General features: G+C 49.5%; 1 protein-coding gene across 4 annotated transcripts in view; it reads right to left on the bottom strand.

The window, feature by feature from the left end:
- Positions 1 to 14,333, bottom strand: part of rab3da (RAB3D, member RAS oncogene family, a) — a 63,173-nt gene that overhangs the window by 23,212 nt on the left and 25,628 nt on the right. For all 4 annotated transcript variants that reach the window (XM_070867295.1, XM_070867299.1, XM_070867296.1 and 1 more), the window contains one exon: positions 1,864 to 2,091. In XM_070867295.1, the coding sequence (XP_070723396.1) occupies positions 1,864 to 2,091 (228 nt within the window). The remainder of the gene's footprint in view (positions 1 to 1,863; positions 2,092 to 14,333) is intronic.

Here is a 14,333-nt window from a genome sequence, read left to right on the forward strand (position 1 = left end):
GGGTCTTTACTCGTTGGAGTTCAGAAGGATGAGGGGTGATCTTATAGAAACATTTAAAATAATGAAAGGGATAGACAAGATAGAGGCGGACAGGTTGTTTCCACTGGTGGGGGAGACTAGAACTAGGGGGCGCAGCCTCAAAATACGGGGGAGCCAATTTAAAACCGAGTTGAGAAGGAATTTCTTCTCCCAGAGAATTGTGAATCTGTGGAATTCTCTGCCCAAGGAAGCAGTTGAGGCTGGCTCATTGAATGTATTCAAATCACACATAGATAGATTTTTAACCAATAAGGTAATTAAGGGTTATGGAGAGCGGGCGGGTGAGTGGAGCTGAGTCCACGGCCAGATCAGCCATGATCTTATTGAATGGCGGAGCAGGCTCGAGGGGCTAGATGGCCTACTCCTGTTCCTAATTCTTATGTTCTTATGTACAGTCTGCACAGCTCTCCGGGCCAGTGAATTCCATAGATTTACAACCCTCTAGAAGAAATTCCTCCTCATCTCAGTTTTAAATGGGCATTCTAAGACTATGTCCCCTAGTTTTAGTTTCCCCTATAAGTGGAAATATCCTCCCTGCAACCACCTTGTCGAGCCCCCTCATTATCTTATAAGTTTCGATAAGCTCACCTCTCATCCTTCTGAACTCCAATGTGTATCGGCCCAACCTACTCACATAAGTCAACCCCCTCATCTCCGGGATCAACCGAGTGAACCTTCTCTGAACAGCCTCCAATGCAAGTATAACTTACCTTAAATATGGAGACCAAAACTGTACGCGGTACTCCAGGTGTGGCCTCACCAAACCAGGACCATATCTCGGAAGCAATTACTGCCGTACAATAGCTCGACTGGGGTACTGAATTGTCGGAGTCAGCGGTCAATTTTACAATTTTATAAAGTCCTGCCTTATAAGCGGGCCTAGAGAGTTCGAGAGCAATATAGTGCCATCACGGCCCAAATGTCTTACGCCCACTATGATCCCACAATCCATGACTCTCCCGAAACCCACGTTACTTGCCATCTGCTTTCAAAAGGTTCCCCAAAACGTCTGATTATACTTTCTCCTCAACCTCTATTTTTTCCCCTTTTTCCCCTCTTATTTGTCTTAGTCAGAAGGTCATGGGTTCAAACTCCACTCCGAGACTCGAGCACAAAATATAGACTGAAGCACCCAGTGCAGTGCAGAGGGAGCGCCGCACTGTCAGAGGGCCAGTGCTGAGGTAGTGCTGCACTGTTGGAGGGGCAGTACTGAGGGAGTGTTGCACTGCCGGAGGAACAGTACTGAGGGAGCGCCCCACTGTCGGAGGGGCAGTACTGAGGGAGCGCCCCACTGTCGGAGGGGCAGTACCGAGGGAGCACCGCACTGTCGGAGGGGCAGTACTGAAGGAGCGCCCCACTGTCGGAGGGGCAGTACTGAGGGAGCGCCCCACTGTCGGAGGGGCAGTACCGAGGGAGCACCGCACTGTCGGAGGGGCAATACTGAAGGAGCGCACCACTGTCGGAGGGGCAGTACTGAAGGAGCGCCCCACTGTCGGAGGGGCAGTACTGAGGGAGCGCCGCACTGTCGGAGGGGCAGTACCGAGGGAGCATTGCACTGTCGGAGGGGCAATACTGAAGGAGCGCCACACTCTTGGAGGGGCAGTACTGAGGGAGCTCGGAGGTGTGGGATAAAAAGTTAAACCGAGGTCCCGTCTTCCCTCTCAGGTGGACGTAAAAGATGTCGCGGCACTATTTCGAAGAAGAGCAGGCGAGTTCTCCCCAAATAGAAAGTTGCACAGGAAGAATTAGAACAAAAGTTGGACAGAAAGCCTGGAGGTGCAGGGTTACGTGTACAAAGGAACACATTTAGAAAGAAACACACACCCATATCTGCAGCTTCACCCTCTTCTCGTTTCTGTAGACAGTTTTCACTTTGAAGTCGATGCCCACGGTGCTGACAAAGGCCGAGGTGAAGGAGTCGTCGGCGTACCGGAAGAGGAAGGAGGTCTTGCCCACGCTGCTGTTGCCAATGATCAGCAGCTTGAACATGTAGTCGAAGTTCTGGTCCGCCGCATCTTTCTGCACCTGCCGGGAGTCGTTTGCCGAGGCCATCTGCCGGAGACAAAGACAGAGAGAAGGCTTTTAGTCGCTTATGTGCCGGGCCACCAGCCTTTCCCTTGAGCCGCACTGAACCGTAGCCGCCCACATCGCATTTTAGTTCCCCGCGTTGAATTTACAGCTCAGAAACAAGCCACTTCCAGTGCTGTACTGAGGGAGTGCCGCACTGTCGGAGGGGCAGTACTGAGGGAGCGCCGCACTGTCGGAGGGGCAGTACTGAGGGAGCGCCGCACTGTCGGAGGGGCAGTGCTGAGGGAGTGCCGCACTGTCGGAGGGGCAGTGCTGAGGGAGCGGCGCACTGTGGGAGGGGAAGTGCTGAGGAAGCGGCGCACTGTGGGAGGGGCAGTGCTGAGGGAGCGCCGCACTATGGGAGGGGCAGTGCTGAGGGAGCGCCGCACTGTAGGAGTTGCAGTGTTGAGGGAGCGCCGCACTGTCGGAGGTGCAGTGCTGAGGGAGCGCCGCACTGTCGGAGGGGCCTTCTTTCGGATGAGACGTTAAACCGAGGCCCCGTCTGCTTTCTGAGGTGAATGTAAAAGATCCCATGGCACTATTTTGAAGAAGAGCAGGGGACTTATCCCCGGTGTCCTGGCCAATATTTATCCCTCAATCAACATCACTAAAAAACAGATTATCTGGGTCATTAACACATTGCTGTTTGTGGGAGCTTGCTGTGCGCAAATTGGCTGCCACGTTTCCCACATTACAACAGTGACTACACTCCAAAAATACTTCATTGGCTGTAAAGCGCTTTGAGATGTCCGGTGGTCATGAAAGGCACTACAGAAATGCAAGTCTATCTTTCTTTCATTCGGCCTAACTAGCCTGTGTCAGCGTTTATGCTCCACATGAGCCTCCTCCCACCACTTCATGTCACCCCATCAGCATAACCTTCTATTCCCTTCTCCCTCGTGTGTTTATCCAGCCTCCCCTTAAATGCATTGATATTATTCGCCACAACCATTCCCTGTGGTAGCGAGCTCCTCATTCTCACCACTCTGTTCTACCTCCGTAACATCGCCCCTCTCCACCCCTGCCTCAGCTCATCTGCTGCTGAAGCTCTCATCCACGTCTTTGTTAACTCTAGACTCGACTATTCCAAAGCACTCTTAGCCGGCCTCCCACATTCTACCCCTACATAAACTAGAGGTGACCAAAACTCAGCTGCCCGTGTCCTAACTCGCACCAAGTCCCGTTCACCCATCACCCTTGTGCTCGCTGACCTACATTGGCTCCCAGTTAAGCAACGCCTCATTTTCACAATTCTCATCCTCGTTTTCAAATCCCTCCATGGCCCTCACCCCTCCCTATCTCTAATCTCCTCCAGTGTGCACCATCTAAAAGATGCACTGCAGCAACTCGCTAAGGCTTCTTCGGCAGCACCTCCCAAACCCGCGACCTCTAATCCCAAGCGCATGGGAACACCAATGTAATGTATGCTCACAGGTTGGTAGAGCTGTTGAGGAGAGAGTGGCTTAGCCAGTCACGTGATGCTGACAAGACTCAATAAAACCCCAGCCAGTTGGAGTCGGGGGATCCACGATGAGGTATACAGTTGTGAGCCGGTAATGGTGGATGACCTGGTAATGTGTAGTAGTGTGATTGTTAAACCTTTTGCTAATAAATCAACTAGTTCTTAATAGTCTAATGAAGGGTCATCAACTCAAAATGTTAACTCTGCTTTCTCGCTCCACAGATGCTGCCTGACCCACTGAGATTTCCAGCATTTTGTTTTTATTCCAGATTCCAGCATCCGCAGTATTTTGCTTTTGTCTTATTTCTTAATATCAATGTGTTGCGATGAATTTTTAAGCAAAGAACCCATGAAGCAAATACATTACACCCACCACCTCCAAGTTCCCCTCCAAGTCAAACACCATCCTGACTTGGAAATATATCGGCCGTTCCTTCATCGTCGCTGGGTCAAAATCCTGGAACTCCCTCCCTAACAGCACTGTGGGAGCACCTTCACCACACGGACTGCAGCGGTTCAAGAAGGCGGCTCACCACCACATTCTCAAGGGGCAATTAGGGATGGGCAATAAATGCCGGCCTTGCCAGCGACGCCCACATCCCAAGAATGAATTAAAAACACATGTTTGACTGCTTAGGTTAATGATGGGGTTAAGGCCTAATGTGCAGTCCCAGGCAAACAGCTCTCAGTTTAACACAGGCAAAACTAACTCGAAATGCAAAATAAGGAGTAGGCCCAAACTTAACCTGGCTTACAGACCTGCTTATGGCATCAATAGTGCAGCACAGCTCTCGTATAGTTAAGCAAATCAATTTAGCTTGGAACATTGAGTCCCTTAAGCAGATAATTTGAATCCTGGTTTTTGAATTAGCTTTTTAATTAAGGCATTTGTAGGCAAACAAGGCAGACAAATGTTTACACAGCAAATCCCCACAAATAGCAAATTGTCAGATGATCTATTTTTGATGAGGTTTAATTGAAGGAGAAATGTTTGTCACGACACCAGACTACCAATGTCTTCTTCATAATGCCGTGGGCCTGAAGCCTAGTGTCAGCCTTGGCTCAGTGGGCAGCACTGTCGCCTCGGAGTCAGAAGGTTTGAGCCCCACTGCAAGGACTTGAACACAACATTATAGGCTGCCGCTCCCAGTGCAGTGCTGAAGGCGGACTGCACTGTTAGAGGCACCGTCTTTCAGATAAGATGGTAAATCGAAGCCCCCTCTGCTCTCTCAAGTGGACCTAAAAGATCCTGTGGCACTATTTTGAAGAAGAGCAGGGGAGTTATTCCTGGTTTCCTGGCCAATATTCATCCCTCCATCAAACCAATCAAAAAACAACAGATTATCTGGTCATTATCACATTGCTGTTTGTGGGAGCTTACTGCTGCGTTTCCCACATTGCAACAGTGACTACCCACTTCAAAAGTATTTCATTGACTGTAAAGTGCTTTGAGATGTCCGGTGGTCAAGAAAGGCGCTATATAAATGCAAGTCTTTCTTCTAAAGTGCTTTGGGACATCTTTAAAGGCGCTATAGAAATGCAAGTTTTGTGAACGCGAAGGCCGAACATGGCGCCCCGGCTGCTGCTGACATCAGATAACCCCGTGCAGATCAGGGTCAAAGCCTGGGGCCTTCCGGCCTACATAGCTCCCTCCCACACCATGGGGAAAAATGCCGCAAACATGTTGGTGAGGAGCCCAGCAGTTCATTCCTCAAATATCAAGCTGAGGTTTCCTGGATGGTTAAAAATAAGAACGTTTTACAACGGGCAAAAAAACCCTCCGGGAACTCTGTCCGAATCGTGGAGGTGCCAACATTGCCACGCACTTTCTGGATTTACTGACGTGAGACGAGGGCAAACTGTGTGGCTGGGACTGCGGAGTTCCAGATACTGTGCGTGCATGAGTGAACACCAGAAATCCGGCCACTCCCGCTTTCTATTCACGAGCAATGTCACAATCTTGCTCAGTGTTACAGCCACACTAGTCTGAAAATGCCCGAGCTCAGAAGCTAACCAGAGTCAGGCCTGGTTAGTACTTGGATGGGAGAGGGCCTGGGAATACCTGATGCAGTCGGCTTTAGCTTTCGATTCTGGGATTCTAAGATCCTCGTCGACATGACATGAGCGCTAAGTAGCAGAAGCAGCGTGTGTGTTATGTTCAGACCACCAAACAGTAGTAATGAGGATGGGGACAGCATCAAACAAGAAATTAGGGATGCATGCATTAAAAGGTACAGCAGTTATCATGGGCAACTTTAATCTACATATAGATTGGGTGAACTAAACTGGTAGCAATGCAGTGGAGGAGGATTTCCTGGAGTGTATTAGGGCTGGTTTTCTAGACCAATATGTTGAGGAACCAACTAGAGCGCTGGCCATCCTAGACTGGGTGATGTGTAATGAGAAGGGACTAATTAACAATCTTGTTGTGCGAGGCCCCTTGGGAAAGAGTTGACCATAATATTGTAGAATTCTTTATTAAGATGGAGAGTGACACAATTAATTCAGAGACTAGGGTCCTAAACTTGGGGAAAGGTAACTTCGATGGTATGAGATGTGAATTGGCTAAAATAGACTGGCGAGTGATACTTAAAGGGTTGACGGTGGTTAGGCAATGGCAAACATTTAAAGATCACATGGATGAACTTCAACAATTGTACAGCCCTGTCTGGAGTAAAAATAAAACGGGGAAGTTGGCTCAACCATGGCTAACAAGGGAAATTAAGGATAGCGTTAAATCCAAAGAAGAGTCATATAAATTGGCCAGAAAAAGCAGCAAACCTGAGGACTGGGAGAATTTTGTAATTCAGCAGAGGAGGACAAAGGGTTTAATTAGGAGGGGGAAAAGAGAGTATGAGAGGAAGCTTGTTGGGAACATAAAAACTGACTGCAAAAGCTTCTATAGATATGTGAAGAGAAAAAGATTAGTGAAAACAAACGTAGGTCCCTTGCAGTCAGATTCAGGTGAATTTACAATGGGGAACAAAGAAATGGCGGACCAGTTAAACAAATACTTTGGTTCTGTTTTCATGAAGGAAGACACAAATAACCTTCCGGAAATACTAGGGGATCGAGGGTCCAGTGAGAAGGAGGAACTGAAGGATATCCTTATAAAGCGGGAAATTGTGTTACGGAAATTGATGGGATTGAAGGCCGATAAATCCCCGGGGCCGGATAGTTTGCATCCCAGAGTACTTAAGGAAGTGGCCATAGAAATAATGGATGCATTGGTGATCATTTTCCAACAGTCTATCGCCTCTGGATCAGTTCCTATGGACTGGAGGGTAGCTAATGTAACACCACTTTTTAAGAAAGGAGGGAGAGAGAAAACAGGGAATTATAGACCGGTTAGCCTGACATCAGTAGTGGGGAAAATGTTGGAATCGATTATTAAAGATGAAATAGCAGCGCATTTGGAAAGCAGTGACAGGATCAGTCCAAGTCAGCATGGATTTATGAAATCATGCTTGACAAATCTTCTGGAATTTTTTTGAGGATGTAACTAGTAGAGTGGACAAGGGAGAACCAGTGGATGTGGTGTATTTGGATTTTCAAAAGGCTTTTGACAAGGTCCCACGCAAGAGATTGGTGTGCAAAATCAAAGCACATGGTATTGGGGGTGGATAGAGAACTGATTGGCAGACAGGAAGCAGAGAGTTGTGATAAACAGGTCCTTTTCAGAATGGCAGGCTATGACTAGTGGAGTGCCGCAGGGCTCAGTGCTGGGACCCCAGTTCTTTACAATTTACATTAATGATTTAGATGAAGGAATTGAGTGTAATATCTCCAAGTTTGCAGATGACACTAAACTGGGTGGTGGTGTGAGCTGTGAGGAGGACACTAAAAGGCTGCAGGGTGACTTGGACAGGTTAGGTGAGTGGGCAAATGCATGGCAGATGCAGTATAATGTGGATAAATGTGAGGTTATCCACTTTGGGGGCAAAAACACAAAGGCAGAATATTATCTGAATGGTGGCAGATTAGGAAAGGGGGAGGTGCAACGAGACATAGAAACGTAGAAAATAGTTGGAGTAGGCCATTCTACCCTTCGAGCCTGCACCGCCATTCAATGAGTTCATGGCTGAACATGAGACCTGGGTGTTATGGTTCATCAGTCATTGAAAGTTGGTATGTAGGTACAGCAGGCGGTGAAGGCAGCAAATGGTATGTTGGCCGTCATAGCTAGGGGATTTGAATATAGGAGCAGGGAGGTCTTACTGCAATTGTACAGGGCCTTGGTGAGGCCTCACCTGGAATATTGTGTTCAGTTTTGGTCTCCTAATCTGAGGAAGGACGTTCTTGCTATTGAGGATATTGTGTTCCTAACACAGATGAGACTGCACACAGGGAGATTAAAGTAACAGTGACCTCAGTCTTTATTAAGACACTCCAGAGTGAGGAACAGGCCTTAGGGGCCGGCTTATATATCGTGCTCCCAAGGGATGCTGGGATCCCTTGGGACTTCAGGGGATGCACTCCCTGGTGGCGGAACATGGGAATGCATGCTTTACAGATATACAACATCACTCCCCCGCAAAGTCAGTGATAACTATTTACAAGGTGAGGCGGTCGGGAGCTTTTCTTTCCCTGGTGGACCGCCTCGGTACAATTCTCTGTTCTGGTGTATTGGCTGTGCCCTCACTGGGCTGGTGTGTTGTTGGCCCTGCAGGGCGAGCCTGGCCTTGCTGGGCTGTTGGGCGTGATGGGTTCGATTTCCTGGTCCAGGGTGGTGTCGTTGATCCTTTGGGTGTGTGTTGTGGGCTCGAAAAAGGTGGTGTCTGCTGTGGGTTGTTCAGGGCAGTCTGTGAACCGCAGCCTTGTTTGGTCCAGGTGCTTTCTGCAAATTTGTCCATTGTTTACTTTGACTACAAACACCCTACTTCCTTCTTTAGCTATCACCGTGCCCGCAATTGATTTGGGACCATGTCCATAGTTTAGCACATACACAGGGTCATTCAGATCAATTTCCCATGACACAGTGGCACGACCATCATTTACATTTTGTTGCTGCTGCCTGCTCTCTACCTGATCATGCAGGTTGGGGTGAACCAGAGAGAGTCTGGTTTTAAGTGTCCTTTTCATGAGTAGCTCAGCCGGGGGCACCCCTGTGAGAGTGAGTGTGGTCTCGTGCATTAGCTGAGCAGTACTCAGGACAGGCGGGTTTGGAGTGAGCCTTCTGTGACTCGTTTAAGGCTCTGTTTGATGGTTTGTACTGCCCGCTCTGCCTGCCCATTGGAGGTTGGTTTAAACGGGGCCGAGATGACATGTTTGATCCCATTGCGGGTCATGAATTCTTTAAATTCGGTACTGGTGAAACATGGCCCGTTGTCACTGACCAGTATGTCAGGCAGGCTGTGGGTGGCAAACATGGCCCTCAGGCTTTCAATGGTGGTGGTGGCGGTGCTTCCCGTTCATTATTTCACATTCAATCAATTTTGAAAAAGCATCCACCAGCACCAGGAACATTTTACCGAGAAACGGGCCCACATAGTCGACATGGATCCTCGACCATGGTCTGGAGGGCCAGGACCACAACCTTAATGGTGCCTCTCTGGGCGCATTGCTCAACTGAGCACACACGCTGCATTGCCGTACACAGGACTCTAAGTCAGAGTCGATACTGGGCCACCACACGTGGGATCTGGCTATTGCATTCATCATTACTATACCCGGGTGTGTGCTGTGGAGATCAGAGATGAACGTCTCCCTGCACCTTTTGGGTAGCACTACGTGGTTACCAGTTTTCCTGAATGGACAGCTCGTCCTTTCGTTGCTGGAACGGCTTGATTAGCTCTTGCATTTCAACGGGGATGCTGGCCCAGCTCCCATGCAGTAACACCGTTTTTTTACTATGGACAGCAGAGGAGCTTGGCTCGTCCAAGTCCTAATCTGGCAGGCCATGACAGGTGATTTATTCTTTTCAAATGCTTCCATGACCATCAACAAGTCTGCGGGCTGTGCCACCATCAACAAGTATGCAGGCTGCGTCATTTCCACCCCCGTGGTGGGCAATGGTAGCCGACAGAGCATCCGCACAGTTCTCGGTGCCTGGCCTGTGGCGGATGGTATAGTTATACGCGGATAGCCCGCATACAAAGGTGGGCTCTCGCGCTGAGGCATTAGTATTTATCCCCTTGTTTTCAGCGAACAGGGTTATGAGGGGCTTGTGATCGGTTTCCAGCTCAAATTTGAGGCCAAACAGGTACTGATGCATTTTCTTTACCCTGAACACACACGCTAATGCCTCTTTCTCAATCATGCTGTAGGCTCTCTCGGCCTTAGACCAGCTCCTGGAGGCATAGGTGACAGTTTGCAACTTCCCCGCAATGTTAGCTTGTTGCAATACACACCCGACTCCGTACGACGACGCATCACATGCTATAAAATACAAGCAGCTTGTTGGAGCATAAAATGTTTCTGGCTTTCTCAAAAGCAATTACTTGCTTTTTTCCCCATACCCAGTTCTCACCTTTACGCAATAACACATGTAGGGGCTCTAAGAGGGTGCTTAACCCCGGTAGGAAGTTACCAAAATAGTTGAGGAGTCCCAGGAACGACCGCAGCTCCGTGATGTTCTGTGGCCTGGGCGCATTCCTGATAGACGCCAAGACAGAGGCTATGGGACAAATGCCGTCCACCGCAATCTTTCTCCCCAAAAACTCCACTTCTGTTGCCATGAAGACGCATTTCGACCTCTTCAGCCGCAGCCCTACGTGATCCAATCGCTGGAGGATCTCCTCCAGGTTTGCTAGGTGCTCGACAGTGTCTCAATCTGTGACCAATATGTGGTCCTGAAACATCACCGTGCGTGGTACCGACTTGAGTAGGCTCTCCATGTTTCTCTGGAAGATCGCTGCAGCCGACCGAATTCCAAACGGGCATCTGTTGTAGATGAACAGTCCCTTATGCGCGTTGATGCAGGTGAGGCCCTTCGAAGACTCCTCCAGCTCCTGCGTCATGTAGGCAGAAGTCAGGTCGAGCTTGGTGAACGTCTTGCCTCCTGCCAGCGTCGCAAATAGGTCATCTGCCTTAGGTAGCGGGTATTGATCCTGTAGCGAGAAACGATTAATAGTTACTTTATAATCGCTGCAAATCCTGACCGTGCCATCACTTTTGAGTACTGGAACAATCAGGCTGGCCCACTCGCTGAATTCCACCGGGGAGATCATGCCCTCGCATTGCAGCCTGTCCAGCTCGATTTCCACTCTCTCCCTCATCATGTGAGGTACTGCTCGCACCTTGTGGTGAATGGGTCGTGGCTCTGGGACCAAGTGGATCCGCACCTTCGCCCTGGAAAAATTTCCAGTGCCTGGCTCAAAAAGGGAAGGAAATTTGTTAAGAACCTGGGTACATGAGGCCTCATTGACATGTGATAGCGCTCGGATGTCATCCCAGTTCCAGCGGATTTTGCCCAGCCAGCTCCTTCCAAGCAGTGTGGGGCCATCGCTCGGGACATTCCAGAGTGGCAGTTCGTGCACTGTGCCCTCGTAGGTGACCTTGACCATGGCGCTGCCCAGGACAGTGATAAGCTCTTTGGTGTACGTTCTCAATTTCGTGTGGATGGGGCTCAGGGCTGGTCTGAGTGCCTTGTTGCACCACCGTCTCACAAACATCTTTTTACTCATGATGGATTGGCTAGCGTCAGTGTCCAGTTCCATGGCTACGGGTAAGCCATTCAATTTTACATTTAGCATTATAGATGGACATTTCATCGAAAATGTGTGCACCCAGTGTACTTCAGCATCTGCCTCCTCTCTGAGGCTTGAAATTGCTTTGATCCACCATGGACCGATCTTTCTCTGCCACGTGGTGGTTAGCAGGTTTTGCAGAGCTTGCAGCTCGTCTGCAAACTCGTTAGATGGGCCCCATTGTTCCACAGCTCTTGCAAACATACCCTTTGAAGTGGCATGAATAGGCTGAATAGAAGCCTCCACAACGCCAACAAGGTGACAACTGCCTTGCATTCATCCTTTGTTGCAGACTCAGTCATGTGGGTCACCTGAGGCCTGCTGGTAGTTGCAGACTCGTGGTTTCTGCCCTGTACATTTCTGCTCGCAAACACAGTTCCAGTTAATTTATGAACATTGCTAGCACTTGTGTGCTAAGAGAGGTGTTTGGTGTTATCACTGGTGGAATAAACGCCTGTGCTATCTCAATGGCCTGACTAAGGGTCGGTGTCTCTACAGTCAAAAGTTTTCGTAGGATGGTCTCATGGCCAATGCCCAGTACAAAAAAGTCTGAGCATTTGCTCCAGGTAGCCATCAAACTCACATTGTCCTGCAAGTCGCCTTAGCTCAGCGACGTAGCTCGCCACTTCCTGGCCTTCAGATCGCTGGCACGTGTAGAACCGATACCTCGCCATCAGCACGCTCTCCCTCGGGTTAAGATACTCCCGAACCAGTGTACACAGCTCCTCATACGACTTATCTATGGGTTTCACCGGAGCCAGAAGATTCTTCATGAGGCTGTAGGTCGGTGCCCCGCAGACTGTGAGGAGGACCACTCTCCTTTTTGCAGCGCTTCCTTCTCCGTCCAGCTCGTTGGCTACAAAGTACTGGTCTAGCCATTTGACATAGGCTTCCCAGTCCTCACCCTCCGAGAACTTCTCCAGGATGCCCATAGTTTGCTGCATCTTTGCGTTGCATTCGTATACTCGTGTTCCTAACACATGAGACTGCACACAGGGAGGTTAAACTAACAATAAAGACTGAGGTCACTAAGACACTCCAGAGAGTGAGGAACAGGCCTTAGCGGCCGGCTTATATACAGTGCTCCCAAGGGATGCTTGGATCCCTTGGGACTTCAGGGGATGCGCTCCCTGGTGGCGGAACATGGGAGTGCATGCTTTACAGATACACAACAGAGGGAGTGTAGCGAAGGTTCACCAGACTGATTCCCGGGATGGCGGGACTGACATATGAGAAGAGACTGGATCAACTGGGCCTGTATTCACTGGAGTTTAGAAGGATGAGAGGGGATCTCATAGAAACTTATAAGATTCTGACGGGACTGGACAGGTCAGATGTGGGAAGAATGTTCCCGATGATGGGGAAGTCGAGAACCAGGGGACAGAGTCTTAGGATAAGGGGTAGGCCATTTAGGACTGAGATGAGGAGAAACTTCTTCACTCAGAATTGTGAACCTGTGGAATTCCCTACCGCAGAGAGTTGTTGATGCCAGTTCATTAGATATATTCAAGAGGGAGTTAGATATGGCCCTTACGGCTAAAGGGATCAAGGGGTATGGAGAGAAAGCAGGAAAGGGGTACTGAGGGAATGATCAGCCATGATCTTATCGAATGGTGGTGCAGGCTTGAAGGCCGAATGGTCTACTCCTGCACCTATTTTCTATGTTTCTATGTGTGCGGGCTGAAGCGTAAAAGACAAAAGATGAGACAGGTTTCCAGATGAACTGCTGCTCAAGATGCAGTACTGATAATCAAGGGAGAGCGCGTGCTGGAGAGTGACGGCTGTGAAGAGGGCGACTGGATTAGCCGTCACCAAGGTCTGGGTCGGTGATTGGAGCGTGGACAGGTACAGCAGGAGCGGCGAGGTCGGGGCAAAGGAGCGGCGAGTGATTGTGGAGCGACGTGATCGGGGCCCAGGAGACGTGAGAGTTCGGAGTCCAGAAGAGGCGAGGGCCCAGGGGCAGCACGGGCCAGCCCACACTGCGATGTGTGCGCATACTAGGTCTATGCAGCAGAGCAGGTCTCCAGTCGTCTTGGTTAATCTTCACCACTGGACCAAGACCTAGCTCTGTCAAGCCCGTGTGGTGGCTGGTGTGCAACGGCCAACACGTTAAAAAAATCCACGCACAGGCATCTTCCACCCTTCAGGATGTAGTTCAGGATCTGGAATATTAGATCCTTCATTGAAACACCTGTGAACTCATCTCTTTTTGGCATGGAAGCAAGTTATCCTTGATACAAGGGACTGCCTAATCAGGCTTTGTTGAATTTTACAAGGACTCTGGATACTTCTGTTTATATATGTACCAACAATTTAGAGGCGCCTCAGATGCTGGTTATGAGATGATCTTGTAGTATTGTGCTTTGATGTATAGTAGTTATAAAATAAAAATGGAAAAGACTTGCATTTATATAGCAACCGAAAGTCTCAAAGCGCTTCACAGCCAATGAAGTACTTTTTTGGAGTGTAGTCGCTGTTGTAATGTGGGAAACGCGGCAGCCAATCTGTGCACAGCAAGCTCCCACAAACCGCAAAGTGATAATGACCCAGATAATCTGATTTTGTTATGTTGATTGAGGGGATCGACGTGAGTGGCTGGAGAGAGAGAGAGAGAGAGAGAGAGAGCGGAAAGAGGGCAGCAGAACCTGCGCATGGAGGGCAGCGTGCGGGAGCTGGGGCCGGTGGGGGCGGCGTCGGGATACAGGGTCAGTATTCTATGGACAAATTCGCAAGCTGCTCCAAGATTAATGTGCTCACCTACACCGCGATCTCTGAAAACCAGGGAGAGAGGAACTGAGGGAGAGCGGGAGGGGATCAGTAGGAATATGTATGTGTGTTTTGAGACCAGCTCTGCTGCACGGGCCTATCATCTTGGATCCCCTTGCCAAGCCCGTGTGGTGGCTGGTGTGTAACGGCCACCACACGTTAAAAAAATCCACGCACAGGCATCTTCCCCCCTTTAAAACGGAGTTTGGGACCTGGTCTGTGTGGGTCTCATCAGCCACCTTAGAACTCGTTTTAGTGTGGAAGTGAGTCATCCTCGACTCGGGGGGACTGCCCAAGAAGAGAAACGTTGT

This window comes from Pristiophorus japonicus, chromosome 24 (assembly GCF_044704955.1).
Source record: "Pristiophorus japonicus isolate sPriJap1 chromosome 24, sPriJap1.hap1, whole genome shotgun sequence".
In the NCBI taxonomy this organism is placed as follows: Eukaryota; Metazoa; Chordata; class Chondrichthyes; family Pristiophoridae; genus Pristiophorus; species Pristiophorus japonicus.